General features: G+C 36.8%; 1 protein-coding gene across 1 annotated transcript in view; it reads left to right on the forward strand.

Annotated features, from left to right (window-relative positions):
- Positions 1-11,676, forward strand: part of RASSF3 (Ras association domain family member 3) — a 28,150-nt gene extending 16,474 nt beyond the window's left edge. The window contains exons 3-5 of the mRNA XM_026700107.2: positions 3,844-4,108; positions 5,240-5,355; positions 8,848-11,676. Of these exons, the coding sequence (XP_026555892.1) occupies positions 3,844-4,108; positions 5,240-5,355; positions 8,848-8,997 (531 nt within the window). The 3' untranslated portion in view covers positions 8,998-11,676. The remainder of the gene's footprint in view (positions 1-3,843; positions 4,109-5,239; positions 5,356-8,847) is intronic.
- Positions 11,677-17,368: the final 5,692 nt, after the last annotated feature.

Below are 17,368 nucleotides of genomic sequence, written 5' to 3' on the forward strand. Positions count from 1 at the left end.
CTGCTCATTCAACCTGGAGCGCTGCGATGTTGACATGGGCCACAAGCGCCAATAGAGGAAATTTACAAGGTGACAACATGGGCCTTGCCATTGCCTTTTATTTAGAAACTATTCGAATGGTGTCTTTGCTTCTATGTTGGCTGCCTTTGACAGGAGAGTGTTACAAAGGGTCCATAGGGACCAAGAAAAAGGGGAATCCGAACCAGACGGAAGCCCTCCTGTACGACACACCAAGCTTTGGTATGTTCCAATCAGTGGATGCTCTGAACAGCTTATCTGGAGAAGGGGCGTTGCCCTTTCTCTGAGCTGTGAAGAGCATCCATCCCCATCCTTATTCGTCTTGTGGGATGCTATTCCGGCCAAGTATTAGAAAGGGTGAAGGAGAAGAAATATTTCATCACTTCGACTTCACCAAAACTGGGGGCGCTAGGGAGGAGTCCCGTGGAGGAGGAGGAGCGTCCTCTCAATTAAAGCCCAGCCTATCAGACGAGCAACAGAAGCATCATCGCAATCAATGGATGGTCTTCACAGCTCACAGAGAAGGGGGTGTCAGGTAAGTACCAACACCCCTTTTGTTTTTCATGTAGTCTTTGTGTATTACAGTTTACTGTACCTATTGAGTTGAAGTGTATAAATACTGAGCTACATTTTGTGCTCTGAATGTTTCTTCTCACTGTGCATGCCTAAAGGAGTTAGAAATATAAATCTACGATTTTTGAGATTGCAATTTTGTCACATTAAGGTGAATATTAAGAAAACATGTTATTTTTTTCATTTGAAATATTGCTGAACTTACTATGTGGTTTTATCATATTAACATTTATTGTATTGTTATCATTGCTCTTTCTTGTTATTGTGTTTACAGTTCGGCTTTTGTGAATTGTTTGTGGATTGAAAATCCTAACTTATGATTTGAGTGCCTGTCTTAGAAGGTATACAAGTGCAGCAAAAGTATCCATCAAAAGACAAATGCTTTCTGTGCCTTGTGTGTTTGAATAAGGAATGTTTAATAAATTGTAACATCATTCATAATGAAGTTAACTCTATTTTTCTTTTCTTTTTAAATAGCATTTCTCCTTTATTGTAACATTGCCATAGACAGCTACACAATGCAGATAGTCCTTGATGTACAACCATTTATCTAGCAACTATTTGAAGTTACAACAGTGCTGAAAAAATGACTAATGATCGGTCCTCACACTTACAACTGTCCCAGCATGCCCACAGTCATGTGATAAAAATTGGGCCACTTGGTAACTTGAATGTATTTATAACCATCACAGCATTCTGGGCTCATGTGATCACCATTTGTGACCTGCATCTGGTTCCCAGCAAGTAACATCAATGGGGAAAGCTGGATTCACTTAATGACTGTGTGATTCACTTAACAACAGCAGCGATTTTACTTAACATCCATGGGGGAAAAGCTCATAAAATATTGGTGTGACCCACTTAACAACCTTCTTGCTTATCAGTGGAAAGTGTGGTTGTAATTGTGATCATAATAGGGATAGGGATTTTTCCAATCCTCTACTTAACTCATGAGCAATCCTAATGCAAAATCCTCACTCCCACTCCATTCTAGAGGAATCATAATACAAAATCCTCACTCCCACTCCACCCCAGAACAATCATACTGCAAAATCCTCACCTCATCTCAGAGCAACCACAATTCCCTCACTAACCTTTCCTGCTGCCTGAAGGGCAACAAAAGAAGACCATGAGTCTACCAGTTTAAAAAAAGTGCAGCCAGACCTTCCAACTTATTGCGGGGCCGGGAGGGGGTGGGTGGGGGAGATCTTACGAAGTTAGGTCTGATTAAACTTTTTTTAAACTGGTAGTCACATGGTCTTCTTTTGTTTCCCTACGTGCTGGAGAACAGAGCTGGAAAACAGGTTAATGAGGGAATTGTGATTGTTGTAGGATTTTGCAGGAGGCTGCCCAGGCCAAAAACAGGACATGGTGGGGGCGGTATGCACACCTCCGTGTGCCCTATTTTTGCTAGCAGAGACACCACAGGCTGGTCCTTTGCTATTTCCAGGCTGGCCCTGCAGGTCAGATCTAAGCACCCTGCGGGCCAGATTTGGCCTGTGGGCCTTGGTCTAATTGGCAAAACTCAAAGTCAGAGTTTCATTCTTTTACACATCAAGCACTAAGTTCAGAAGTGATCTCCATGTGGAAACAAAAGTACTTATGTTCTTTTCTTTAATCAAAGTGGTCAATTTTGCCATTTTAGCCAATTCCATCGAATTCTGTAACCATTCATTGCTAGTAGGAATCGAAGTGTCCTTCCATTTTTGTGCATACGATAGTCTTGGTGCAGTCAACATATATAATAACAAAGTTCCAAATATTTTATCCAGTTCTTTTTCCATTAAGCCCAAAAGGAAAATTTCTGGTTTCATTTTTATCTCCATTTTCAAAATTTTCTGTATTAAAATATGAATCATACTTCCATTTTTTTTTTGCTTTACCACATTCCACCATAGATGGTAAAAAGTCCCAACTTTTACACTTCCAACTTTCATTTGACATACCTTTATACATCTTACTCCAAAACCTACTCCAAAACCAGAGATTACTATTAATATTTGTTTTATTTCTTTGTTAGATCCCCCCCTCCCCCCATTTTCCCCACATCAAAGCCTTGTGAACTAGGTTGGTTTGAGAGTTATTGACCTAGAGTCACCCAGCTGGAGTATTAGAACTCTCAGTCCCCTGTTTGTGTTAACCAGACTTAACCAGACTTATTCCACATCCTGCATAAGATCATTCAAGTTGGTGATGGTACCATTAACTGCAGCTTTTAAAGTCAATTTTCTGGCATACATTATAAAACAACCTAGTCCTATCTGTTGATTTAGATTTGGTTGTGTTGATTATTCTTTTTCACCTCTAGTAAGCATAGCTAGTTAGTCACATTTATGCATGGTACATAGAGACCTCAAAATAAATTCAGGTTGCTCATTTGTAACCTGTGGACTTTGAGTCTTTGTGTATTCATATGATTCTCTCTACATTCCTCATGCAGACATTTAGATGCTTATCTGTGCGTGATTACAGTGACTTCATATATGTATGTGCAGTAGGAAGGACTTTTAAGGGCCTATGAAAATGCAGAACAAATTTAGAATATTCTGATGGTATCTGCTCATAAATCTCATATGTCTAAATGCTCAGATGACTGTTCAGTCAGTTACAAATGGTCTTTGCTTGCTCAGCAGCCTTTCAAGTTATGACAGCACTGAATGACTGGTACTGCTTAGAGAGGGACTGTAAAGCACTATGAAGCAGTATATAAGTCTTAAGTGCTATTGCTACTAAATGCTACTTATGGCCAGTGGTCAAACTGGCCATCATGGTTTCCCCACATAACCTGGATTCTCAATGCCCAAATTGCAATTATGTTGTTGCTGCATCCTGAAGTCATTTGATCATCATTTTCAATCTTCACTGCCAGCTTCTGACAAGTCAATAAGAGATCACAAATGGTGGTCACATTGTGCTTAATGATAGTGCTTAACAGTGGCAACTGGAAGTGCCAGAATTTCCGTTGCTAAGCAACATGATAGTAAAGCACAATGTCATGTTACTGCATTGCTTTGCGATTGAAATTCTGGCACTTCCAGCTGCCACTGTTAACTAAGCATTGCCTATAATGGTAAGCAATTTGTACTTACCTAAGTATCAGGGAGAATAGCAATCTGATTATTTGCTGAGTTTTTCTTTTTCTTCCCCTGTGCCATCTAAAGCATGTACATGAAAATGTATCTGTTCTCCATTTTCTCAGAGACCAAACAAATGTGATTTCATTGTTATATGCATATGTCTTTTTATTCATAGAATGCAAGCGGAATATACACTGGCTTCATCAAAGTTCAGATCGAACTTTGCAGACCTATCACTCTACAGACTTCTGTGAATGTAGGGAAGCATCTCAACAGCAATGAGACAACTTTTTATTTGCCTAATGGCTATATGAACACTCTTCATATCAGCAGTACTAACACAGTCCGTGAAGTTATTGAGGCTTTGCTCAAAAAATTTCTGGTGGCTGATAATCCTGCCAAGTTTGCACTTTATAAGCAGTGTCACAAGGAAGATCAAGGTACGCAAATAGATTTTTCTGAGTTATAAGTGGATTAAAGGAAAAGATTGTGATGCTAATTTTGTTCTTTTATGACTTAGATGGAATATAGATTTATTTGACAATCTGATCATATTTCCAATAAAACATCATCAACAATTAAAATAGCAGAAATGATTTTTTCCTTTTTGACTTGTTTCATGCATATGTATGATTAATTTCAGCTGAATAGAATCTTTGGGTAACTCCAGTGTTTTACTTGGTTCTACAGCCAGCATGCAGAATCTTGAATGCTTGTGTGAACCAGGAAATTAGGAGTATCGATGCCACAATGAATTGAATTTTGAACAAATTTGATTTGATATTTTGACTTGTTCTAAAACCTATTAATAGTTGATTGAATTAGGTGATGTCAATCTAATGTTTCCTAGTTCGAGGGTGACTTTTCTAAGACTAATCTTGATTGCTGTCAGCCTTTTGAAGGAGACCAGATCAGAAAAATATACTTTATTGTTCAAGGACATAGCAAATACATTCTTTCCTCCTTACATGAAAGAGAATCAAGTTAGGGCCTTCTTGAGTTAGTTTTTCACCTTGTGCTCCCTTTCAAGGGAGCTTTCAAGGCTAAGCTGGTATTTATTTAAGAACTGTTGAATTCCTTCTTCAAGGCTATTTTGACATTCTTTTACAGTTATTGCCTCAGTCTCTTGGATTTCCAGCATGTGTTAACCTTGTTAAAGAGAAACAGTGAAGTATAGAGAGAAGAAAAAGCTAAGGAAATCATCTTCCCTTTCACAATAAATTTCACAATAAACCTTGTGTTTTTTTCTATTTATTTCCAGTATTGCACATAACTTTTAGGGAATATTTCTTGAGTTTTCTGAATGTATAATTTTTATTTACTTAGAACTGCTCATTAAGCATACAGTGTGACTATGGACTTTCACAAACTATATTAAAGAAAGCATTGTACGGTAAGATATTCATCAACTGTCAAAGATTATAGTGGTTCTAGTGTACCATTCATTATTCTTCATTGCTAATAGTTCTCCATTTATATAGTGTAGTACTGAGATTCCTCTGCACTGATAAAGCTGTGGTTCTGATAATCAGCAGAAATTCTGAGTATGCTTTCTTTTGTATTATTTGCAGTTTATATGTGCAAGCTCTCAGAAACAGAACATCCTCTCTATTTGCGGTTGGCGGCTGGTCCAAGAACAGATACGCTTAGCTTTGTTTTGCGTGAGCATGAATCTGGGGAGGTATTGGTAAGTTGTACTTGCGTATTTGGAAATCTTGAAGTCCAACTAGTTAGTTCATTGCTAAGATTTCTAACTAGTGGTGTACAATTTCCAGTTCACATCTATTGAATGTACTCATGTTTATAGAGAAAAGCAAGCAAGTAGCCAATTTAAGTACAGGTAGTCCTCAAGTTATGACCACAAATGAACCCCAGCATTTTTGTTGCTAAGCGAGAAATTTGTTACGTGAAATTTGCTCCCATGACCTTTCCTGCCGCAGTTGTTAAGTGAATCACTGCAGTTGTTAAATTAGTAACACGGTTATTATGTGAATCTGGCTTCCCCATTGACTTTGCTTGTCAAACGTTTGCAAAGGGTGATTTCATGACCTTCGGATATGGCAACCATCATAAATACAAGTCAGTTGCCAAGCATCAGATTTTTGATCACGTGACCCTGGGGATGCTGCAACAGTCGTAAATACGAAAAAATCATGACCAACTTTTTTCAGTGCCTTTGTAACCTTGAACAGTCACTAAATGAACTGTTTGAGGACTACTTGTATAGTGCAGATTATAAGAGTTTTATAAATATTACATTGGAAAGGATGTTTAAAACTTTTGGGATTCAGTGCTATGCCATGCTTGGTATAAGAATTTGATCTCAAATATTCCTAATAGATGAAAATGTCTGCCAAAAGAATCCACCACCTCTCTGGCCAGTTCATTATTTTACTCAACTATTTTTATTGTTAGTAAAGTGTTTTTCCCCTTAACATTCAATAAAAAATTGACTAATTGCCTGCCTGCCTGCTTGTATCTGTCTGTCTAGCTATCTAATATCTTTCTATCAAATCTATCAAACTTACGGTCACTCACTCACTCTTCCGTGATCATGGGCAGCTTAACAAAAAATAAAAATCCAATACACAACATTAAAACACTAATCCTCTCCTCCTTGGAGACAGCAATCAGTCAACTATTTCAGTTGCTCCAGCCTAAAATTGCATTTATTTCCTGGCCACATAGTAATTGTTATCTCAGTTAGTTTTCCTAACTGATCAAGATCATCTTGAGTTTTATTCCTATTATCCATTATACTAGTACCTATTTCCATTCAGAATGGGGATGAGTTGACTCAGCAGCTAAAGATTCTGAGCTTGTCAGCTGGAAAGTTAACTGCCTAGATTCAAAACCTGAGTGTCGCATGATGGAGTGAGTTCCCATTACTTGCCCCAGCTCCTGCCCACCTAGCAGTTCAAAAGCATGCAAATGTGAGTGGATGAATAGATTTCAGTGGGAAGATAACAGTGTTCCATGTACTTCAGTGTATAGTCATGGCCACATGACCATGAAAGTATCTTCACACAACTCGTGACTCCCTTAGCTAAGAAAGAGATGAGAACCACCCCTAGATTGAACATCTTTATTCCACATAGTGCCATCTACAAATTTGATCAATACTATTCAATACTATTTGCACAGCCACCTCTGCTTCTGTACCAATATTTATGTTCTATTCTCGTTTCCATGGGCCTAAACGATGGATGAGAACACCGCTTGAGCCCCCAACTTATTGTGGATCCTCCAGGGATGGGATTCAAATTTTTTAACAACCGGATCTGTGGGCATGGTTTAATTTGTGGGTGTGGCTTGGTGGTCATGTGACTGGGTAGGAGTGGCTTGCCAGCTGGGCGTGGTTGGGTAGCGATGTGACCGGCTGGGTGTGGTTTGGTCATGTGACGGGTGGACATGGTTTGGTAGTCATGTGGCTGGGTGGGCGTGGCCATGTGACTGGCAAACCAAGTACAAGTGGTCCTTGCTTAATGGCTGGTTGCTAACAAGTGTTCGAATTTATGACTGACCTCCCCAGAGCTACTTGACCTGGTTTTGGAGTTTTGACAGCCATGTGTGTGCATACGCGCGCGCGCACATGCACCCCCCCTTCTAACCCTGTTGGAGCAGGGGGTTGGATATCCCTTGCAGGCCAGCCTTAGATTGCTGTGCTGTTTCAAAGAGTCTTCTGAAGCCAGCATTTGTGTCTTTCCTTCCTCTCCATTTTTCTCTCTCTCCATCCCTCCCTCCTTCCACGTATGTATCTATCCACCCATGTATCTCATTCACTTTCTCCTTTCTTTCTTTGTTTCTTTCTTTGTTTCTCTCTCTCTCTCTCTCCCTTCTTTCCATTCCCCCTTTCTTTGTCTATCCCTTTTCTTTCTTTCTCTTCCTTTCTCTCTCCCTTTTTCTTTCCCTTTTTTTCTTATCTCTTCCTTCTCTCTTTCTGTCTTCCCCCCTTTCTGTCTCTCTCTATCCCTTCCCTTCTTCCTTCACCCGCTTCTTCTAAAGCTAGGAGACCCACCTGTAACAAACACACACACACACACACACACACACACACACACACGCACTCTCTCTCTTCCCAAAAAGTACTCACCTGGCAGCATTGCTCATGATGAGGGTTCTTCCTGGCTAGAGTTCCAGGGACCAGGTGTGATTGACCAGTGCGAGCTCCATGGGCTGGAAGGTAAGGTTGACAGCAGGAAAGGAATATCTGCTCTGGCGAGGCTTGGCATTCTCACAGCGGCGGCCCACATTCAGCCAAAGCATGCAGGCCGGTGGGTGGCAAAGGGATGGGTCAGCAGGCAAAGGGGTGATGCAGGCGGCATAGCATCGTGCTCCCTGGTCGCCCCCGCCCCTAGCAGGCAAGGTCTAGCAGCTGTGGAGAATGCAGGCAGGGGGTGAGATGCAGGCTGGTGGGGACCTGAGCGGCAGTGGGTCAGCCCTGGCTTGACTTCCTCTCTGCCACCAGCAAGCCAGGTAAGCTGGAGGCTGGGGGCAGTCGCGGGGGAAGCTTGCTAGGCGGCGAGTGCCACATGGGATGGAGCCGCAGCATTGGTAGTGAAGCAAGCCAGATAGGGATGGGTAAGGGGCAGATAGCTAGGCCACAAGCGCTGCGGACGGTGGTGGCACGGCACTGGCGACCTAGGCCAGCCTGGGAGTTGGCACTCAACGGGACTTGTGGAGGCAAGGGCAGCAGTGGTAGTGCGGTGGCTGGCCCAGGAGTTGGGACTCAACTGGGGCTGGCAGTGGCATGTAGGCGACCAGGGCTTGCAGAGCCCATTCACCTAGGGAGACGTACATGTGCAGGTTTCTACTCCTAACAATTATGTTAATCATCATCTCTCTTGGTCATTGCATATAAGTTGGTATATATTAAAAAAACTACGGTAGCTAGCTATAATATTAGCATTTTGGTTTTTTATCTTCCTGCTTTTGAACTAAAAAATTCAAGAATGTGGAGTTATTCTGTTTTTGCATACTTTTGAAATTTGTGAGAATTACATGGATTTAATCATGGACAGTTTTATCTATAGGTTTATGTGTTACTGTATTTTGGCATTTCTGAAGGAAAACAAATTTATTGGTTTCTAACTTGAGTAGCACAATGAAATGAAAATTACAAAACAAATTGTCAATTGTTCTTAGAGGCTATGGATAAATCCATAATTTTATTTTGCAGTGGGAAGCGTTTAGCCTTCCTGAATTACAGAACTTCCTGCGTATTCTGGATAAAGAAGAAGATGAGCAACTACAAACCTTAAAAAGACGCTATGCAGCATACAGAAAAAAACTTGAAGAAGCTCTTGGTGGAGTTTGGATTCAAAGTTAAAAGGGGGGTCAAAGAATACTCAGGGAAGATGTGTGTTGCTTAATTTTAAGTAACTTGCCTTTAACAAAATGACTTTCACAAAGAATAATTTGTTCCCTAGAGGCAGTTCTATAGATATTTTGCATGTAGGAGCATACAGAAATTGCAATATTTTCAGGTTTTTGTTTATGGTATGTCTTGATTTTTTCCACTTTAGTTGTGATTGTCAGAGAAATCTGTTTTTATAGGCAGTAAAAAATGAAGCTTTTCTGCTTTAATGTTAAAACAAAGGGGGATGCAAATTTTGATACGCTACTCAAACTCAGTTTATAATAAGAATTAGTAGACTCTTTGATAGCATAATTGATTTGACTGCTGTTTTCAAGTATTTCTTTATAATTTTGCAAATTAAATTATTTTTATACATTGAAGAGAAATATAAGTTAAAGTTCAATCAAATGGAACTATATAAGGTGAAATGGAAGTTGAAATGAAGGTAAGAGTTGGAGAAAAGAAATGTTGAAATAATATTGAAAAGATATTGTTTTGCAGTTGGTTAATGTAATGAGAAAGAAAGTTGAGGGGTTTTGTTGAGGGATTTTGTAGTTGAAATTAATATATTCAGTGCTATTATTGAAGAGGGTTTATTAAATATAGTAGAGAGTAAACTGCATGTGGTATGTAGGGATTTTTATGAATCTAAAATCAACATTAAATTGTTAATTTGGAATTCTTATAATTTATTAAATGTCCAAATATGTATATGAATTCCTTTGAATACACAATTTATTTCTTGGAAAAGAGTTACTTTTAATATGAAGCTAATTTCCTCCATTTGAAACCAAGTAATATTTTTACTTATACTCATTGCACTGGGAATAACTTGACAATCTATTTTTTAATTTCTATTCTGAAAAGTCAACTAAAAGTTGATCAGGGTTCTAGGTGCAAAATTTGTGAGAGGGAAAATTTTGCAGTCAATTAGCAGTATTTTTTCCTCAAAAAATAGTTTATCTAAGATATGTATAACAAAACCAAAGAAATGGATGTGCAATAGAAACACTTAGATAAATATATAACAGAGGTTTTTGTACACACTATTTGCAACCATGAATCAGAATGTATTCACTTGAGATAAATTTAATTTCCATAATTTAAAATAATCATGTTGGCCAACCTTTTTAAAAATGTAATCATTTGGACATTTACTTTAAAAGTTTTGAGGAACTTTCTTAGAAATGGTGACATCTGGTGGATATTGCAGGCAACAGTAATATATTATTAAAAAATGCCTTTATGTCAATCTTAGGTTGCTTTTCTTGTCAACATAAGATTATAACTTTCAAAGTGCAGAAACAATCTTTACTACAATATAATATTAATACTATTTTGAAATTTGTGGTTAATATATAACGACATACCTTGGTTTTTTTTGTTAACACTTAACTGTAGTACTCTGTATTTGTCTTTTATTTCATTGGAGATACAATCAAAGTTACATAGAATAGTGTTGCTTGACTGCAACTATAATGTTTTTTTCCCTGAAGATACTAAGTCAGGTCATTGGATCAATTTGGATATTATTAATCTTCTAATGAACATATCTTCTAGTGACATTAATGCTGTTTTATTTTGTTTTATCTTATAAAGTGCATCATGGGTTCCACTATAGTTCATTTCTAATATAATTTGCACACAAATGACCAGTATTCAAACATTATACCTAATTGCTCCTGCATAAAAGCATCACTGAAAAAAGGGCATTAATCCAGAACAGAGTAAAAAGTTCTGAGGTAAAACGAAGAATGCTTGGGGAGATTGTTTCAGTTTTCCATTCAATATTCTGTTCTTGCCACTGAATATTTGTTCACTCACTTCATGTACAAGGTATAATTTCTTTTTCTACCTTACCTTGGTAGGAAATATCACTTCCTTGTTTACTCTTTTAATGTAAATCCAAAGCCACATAAGAAAACAATGTTGCTTGTCTAAAAGGGCACACAGTGTAAAAGTAGTATTACATATTATTAGGACAGGTGAAAAATGAATATATCACTGTGGTAAAGCAAATCAGAACTTGTTTTTCTATGTATGTGATTTCAGAATGGTGATTTGAGAGTGTTTTCCAATTTGACTCTTTTCCTTAGCTTGCTTATTGGAGCAGCTAAGCTGTAAACCAATATAAGAGTCATTTAACTGTATTAAGGTAAAGCATTTAATGTTTTAGTTTTTTTTAAACATCTGATTCTAAGTTTGAAATGCTGTTTTTGAATATTGAATGAAAATTTACAAATATGTGAATTATAATTTTAACTTGAACTTTGTTTTCTTACTCTCTTTTGATGGGTTTTATGTACTACAGGTTGGAGTAAGAAAAACAGTTTGTATTAATCCAGACATTCTTTTACTTGGGTTACTGCTGTTGTTATTTTTTAATTATAAAGAGACTTGGTGATTGATTATTTTAATGTAGGATTCAATTTTTGTTTTAGTGTAACATTCCTAATCTTCAGAGATGTTACAGCTGTTATGTTTTGATTATATGTTAATGAATAAGTCGGAGAGGACAAGGAAAACACTTTTTTTGAGAAACGTTATTTATTATTTTTGAGTTTTTTTTATACAGAAATCCAATTCTCTTTGATGTAAAGAAAATACTGCAGCAAGTTTTCCATAAATAAATATGAAGTTGGCATTGTACTGTATGGTTATTTCTTTTACTAACTTCTGGCTTCCTTTAAATGTTTAATAAGGCACTAATTAGTGGGTTTTTCATATATTCGCTTCTCTGTTTATTCAAGCACATGGTCACTCAATTCTTACAACAGAGGACTTCAGCAAAATTTATAATTTGAATTTCATTTTCCACCTTTCCAAGTGTTTGATAGATAAGATGGTCAAATATGTTAATATAGAAGTTTATAGAAGGAAATATTGGATACTTGCCAGATAAAACATCACTGCCTTTTCTCTTTTCTTTTGCCTTGCCTTTTTCCTACAATTTTTTCCTGCAAAGTGACTAATTCTGAAAAAATATTAAATTATTGGGTTACAAAAAACTACCTGTTTTTTTCATGTACTCTCCAGTCATTTTGGAATAAGTTCTACTTTGTGCATCAAATATTATGTGCTTCAAAATTGATCAAGTATTTATTAAACAGATTTATATGGCTTGTCAGTTCACACACAGGTAACTAGGAGGCTCTTACTACATTCAAAATACACAACATAAATACACACACACACACACACAAATGGCAGAAGCAATATAATTAAACCAGGGATGTCAAACTCACATGTCGTCATGTGACGTATCGGAACTTTCACCCTTTCGCTAAATCGGGGATGGGCATGGTCAGCAAATAACTCATCTGGCCTGCGAGCTGTGAGTTTGACACCCCTAAATCAAAACAACCATTTGATCAGCTCCATCTCTATTGGGGGTTACTAGGCCCACTGACAAAACCATATCTTCAGGGCCTTTTGGAAACCAACAAGGAGGCCAATCATGTTTCTGGTGAACCAATGTTCTATTGCTTTCTCCTGCCCAGTATGAAATTATGATGTCATTATCATTGATCATCCACCTCTGGTATATATGCCTGCCTACTTACTTGACTGCAACTGAGATGATATTCGTGCCTTGGATGGCACTTCCAATATTCTTTGCTCATCCTTCCCAGGAGCAAGTCCCCACCTCAATGAAACTGCATAGCAGAAATTGGGGACATTTACATTTCCTAGAAAATGGGCAGTTCCCTTAAAAAATAAATTGGCACTATGGGGATGATACCAGCCCTTGCTGATACAGTAAACACCCATAGATTTGTTGGGATTGGAGCTGCTAAATTCTACAAGTAGTGTATTATCTACATGTATTTTTTTAGGTTTAAAGGTCATAGTACAGGGCTTGAGTAAAATTATATTTAAGTATTATAGGTCTTTAAAAAAATATCTTATTCTTCAAACTGGTATGGAATTATCTTTGAAGCTTATTCATCATTTTAATGGCCAAAGTCAATGCTGGGATAATACAATAAACCTAAAAAATATTTTCTATGGTTAATCTAAAAAATTATTCTCTTTGGAAATAAGTTTTTTGGGGGGTTCTTTTATATCTTTCTTTTCAAATCTACCCAAAGATGCAATGTTTCTATGTATTTTATTCTTGCATTACCAACTTTGGAATTTTCTAGAATGAGAACCTGAACAGTAAGATTTACTACAACATTAGGGGTTCTCTCTCTCTCTTCCATTAAATTTATACATTAAGACAGTATTTTATCCCTGTCTATACACATAAACATACACAAAGAGTCCTATACCATAATGTGAATTCACTTCTGTTTTAGTGGCTTTGGTATGTGTAGTTAAAATACTGTCTTGGTGTATACATTTAATGGAGCTGATTACTTAAGAAAAAGTGATATGTAGATTGAAGCTCACTTCTGGAAAAAATTTTATTCCAGCCTCATTAAGATTTTTTTCCTGGGTTCCTGAACCACAAATTTCAAAGCGGGATACATAACAAATGTATTAAAAGGAAGATACTTCTATCTTATTACTTTCAGTCTCTTCATAAAGCATATTCTGACAGTATTGCTTAATCTCCCATTCTACAGTTAATTAAAATGAACACAAAACTTGCAGTCCACACAGAGAAGTTTACATAATAAGGTCTTCTTTCACTGAAATCAAGCAGTGTGTTGGCTTGTGAGGGATGCAAAGGAAGCAGTTCCTTTGTGATCTGGTCTGTTATAGGAAAACAACAGTTAGTCCTCAACTTACTACAATTGAGCTCAAAATTTATGTTCCTAAGTGTGAAATTTGTTAAGTGAATTTTGCCCCATTTTATGACTTTTTTGCCTCATTTGTCAAGTGAATCATTTAGTTCTTAAATTAGTAACATGGTTAAGTGACTTCCCTAGTGACTTTTGCTTGGCAGAAGATTGCAAAAGGTGATCACATGACGCCAGGGCACTGCAACCATCATAAATGTGAGTCAGTTGTCAAGCATCAATGTAAAATCACATGACCATGGGGATGCTGCAACGTTTGTAAGGGAAAAACATTGATAAGTCACTTTTTTCAGTGCGGTTCAACTTCAGTCATTAAGAGAACTGTTGTAAATTGAGGACTACCTGTATTTTGTTCAAAAATATTTACAATATTTGCGAAGTATGACTTCTTAAGGGGGAATAGGAGTATACTTAAGCTAAGGAAAAGATGCATAGGTCCAGTCCTGCACAGATTTGTAGAAGGGCATTGTTACTTGTAAGCCACCTTTGAAATAAATGTGAAGGTAGTTATTAATACTGTGACTCAGAAAATCTAAAATTCAGAGGGAAATCATTAAAAGTCCTGCTTTTTGAGAACTCAAGAAATACGTAGAAACATCACATTCTAAGCACCTAATTTCCATTGATTAAACTCCAGCAATGTAGGTATTTAACAAATAATGTGTTTAAGTGAGTCATCCCATTTAAAGTCATTTAATTGACTGCATATGTATGTTGGCAAGAGTATTAAATGGAAATACAAGTAGTCCTTGGCTTGTTACTGCAATTGGGTCCAAAATTTCTGTTAAGCAGGGCAGTTGTTCAATCATGTCTGATTTTACAACTTTTTTTGACACACTTATGCAAATCATTGCAGATGTTAAGTGAATCATGCAGTATTAAGCAAACCCTGCTTCCCCTGTAAACCTTGCTGTTCCTCCTGCACGTTCTTTTCCGGTTGAGTACTTCTTTGAGGTGGCCATTTCTGACCACCGCTCCTACTACCTTCAGGAAAGGGAGTTTGACCAGCTGAAGAGGAGAGATGCGGTTCTCCTTGACCCTGCTGGCAGTCTCTCCCTTCTTCACCTCCTCTACGGGATGGCTTAGCCCCGAAACCAGCTGGCTCAGGGCGCTCCAGCAGTGAGCCCAGGCAGAAACCATGCACGATCGCGGATTCCTGTCTGTCGCCGAAGCCCTTCAAACCGGAAATCCGTGGCAGCCATTTTTTTAAGCAAGTTTACATTAACTTACATTACATTTTCACATAATGTGAAAGCTAAAACACACGCTATTTATCATTTACCTTAAAAATGCTTCAACATGTTAAAGAAACTAAAATTGCTATGAAATATTTATGGAATAGTTATACAAAATTGGGAGGGGGGGCAGAGAAATGACCAAATGCAAGGGTATAGAATTCTATATAGACCTTTAGGTAAAAGCAGTAAGAACCTTTGACAATGGATATTTTAACACTAGCTTCCAGGCTGTCTGCACTTCGAAGTAATATGTCTCTGCCATGTTTTTATAGCAGTTCCCAGTGTTTGTTTCTAATCAACTAGACTCAAGTATCAAAAAGCTGAATAGTGGAACAGTTATTAGTTATGAATAGTAGCACGCCGATTAATACATTGATTTTTAACACTCACTTTATTATAGACAAATTTAATCACTGAAATTGTGTGCAGCAATATACAGGGTCCTTAAAATGGCACTTTCTAATTTAAAATACTGAACGTACGTATGTACAGTTCCCGTATTTCACAGACACATTAATGACATGATAAAGAAACCTGTGCGATTGTTGAAATAGCATCAATAAGCCTTGCAAACTGCTATTTTTGACATTAATCAATATAGAAACGTTGCCATAAAAACACCTGGAAACCTGACATTGCATAAAGTTCATGCAGTGATTCTTAGCATATCAAAAAAACCCTCTCCAAGTGCGTTTTGTCATTTAAAGCATTTGCTTTGGAGCAACTGTTTTTAACATGGAAAAACATTACTTAGCCCTTCTAGTTGAATTAATAAAATTTGTATTTGTTCCTGCAAAATGTTTGCATAAACAGCAAAATCTGATTTAGCAGTCACATCACATCAATTCAGGATATTTATGAAACATGGCAATAGTTCCATGTTATCAATCGTTAATACCAGCTTGCCAGACCAAAAAAAAAAATCCCCGAAGATTTTTTTTTCATGTATTTTGCAAGCACATCTTCCTTTTATCTATGAATGTTATATTTATATACAACTAATATTCTATAATGCCCATTTTAGTATCCAACAGTAGCATAATAATTTTACAATAAGGCGTGGGTAGACAACTGCCAAAACAATGCACTGTGTGTGATAAGTTTATAATTTTTGTTTTTTGTTAAAATTATTAAATCAAGGGCATAGGAAGATAAAGGTTGAGTAGTTATTAGAGGGAAAGGTTGAGTAGTTCTTAGAGGTTGAGTAGTTATTAGAGTTTCTTATTCAATTCAGGTTTGCAAATCCAAATATATATATTTTTTGTACTGATTCTTTGGAAAAAACTTAAAATCTTCCAAAATCTGATTTTCATAGTGAAGTTGTAACTATATGTTAATTTTCATCATATCTAAATTAGTTAAAAACATTTTGAGGTGCAAATTGATTAGTGTTGTAAGGTGAAACCATTTAATAGGAAAACAAAACTATAAATATTTCACAGTATGTTAATTCTATGCCTAACTCCCGATTTCTCCTTACACTACTAATTTAGAAGTGGTTTATGAGTGCATTAACTAAATGAAAAATTCACAGGTGAATAATAGTTGTACATAAGAAAAACAAGACTAATGTAAGGAACAGTTTCATTACTGAATTTCTGTGTTCTAGGTTTTGCACTGCTTTTACATGATTAGTATCATAATATGAAGAGAAGACTCAATACTACAACTATGTTTTGACCCAGGCATAAAAATAATCTTAAATATTTTGCTAGACATAAACTTGAAGTGCCTCAACTGTATGTTAGGTATCAATCACATGAGAAATTTAATCACTTTATTTAGAATATTGAAAGCTGCTAGAACTTTGAAAGCATTAAATGTAAACAAATCTGATTTTTGGGTCCAGATCTGGTCATAGTTGACACTCCTACATGTTGAAATAACCTGAGGATAAGTTGTGTATGAGTGATGTGTGCCTTCGTTTTCAGTCTTATGGCATAAGATTGGATCAAATAAATCTTGGGTCAGTTTTCCATAGATCCTTAACTATCTCTAAACTGATGAAACTAAAGATAAATTTCAAATGCTTGAACATGTATAGCTGCAATAAATCAAATCACAAGATTCACCCAAAAATAAGTATGGAGAGAAATGGCACCTGATCAAGTGTTCAATAGTCTATTTCAGAGTAACTTGTTATCTTGCTATTTACTTACTCCCTTCAGACAGAAACTCATAAAAGCTGATTTCATAAATTATAAAATGAAGCAATCTTATTTCAAATTATCTATTCACTATAAGAGTCATATCCTTTTTAACAGATTGTCATAAAGATTAAGTTTTCTTTTGAGAAACAGCTAGCCTTTGATTCTGCTTTGTCCAGGACAGATTCCATGTGATTTGCAAGAAATC

The sequence above is a fragment of the Pseudonaja textilis genome, chromosome 5 (genome assembly GCF_049901715.1).
Source record: "Pseudonaja textilis isolate UNSWEBS1 chromosome 5, rPseTex1.2, whole genome shotgun sequence".
Classification (NCBI taxonomy): domain Eukaryota; kingdom Metazoa; phylum Chordata; class Lepidosauria; order Squamata; family Elapidae; genus Pseudonaja; species Pseudonaja textilis.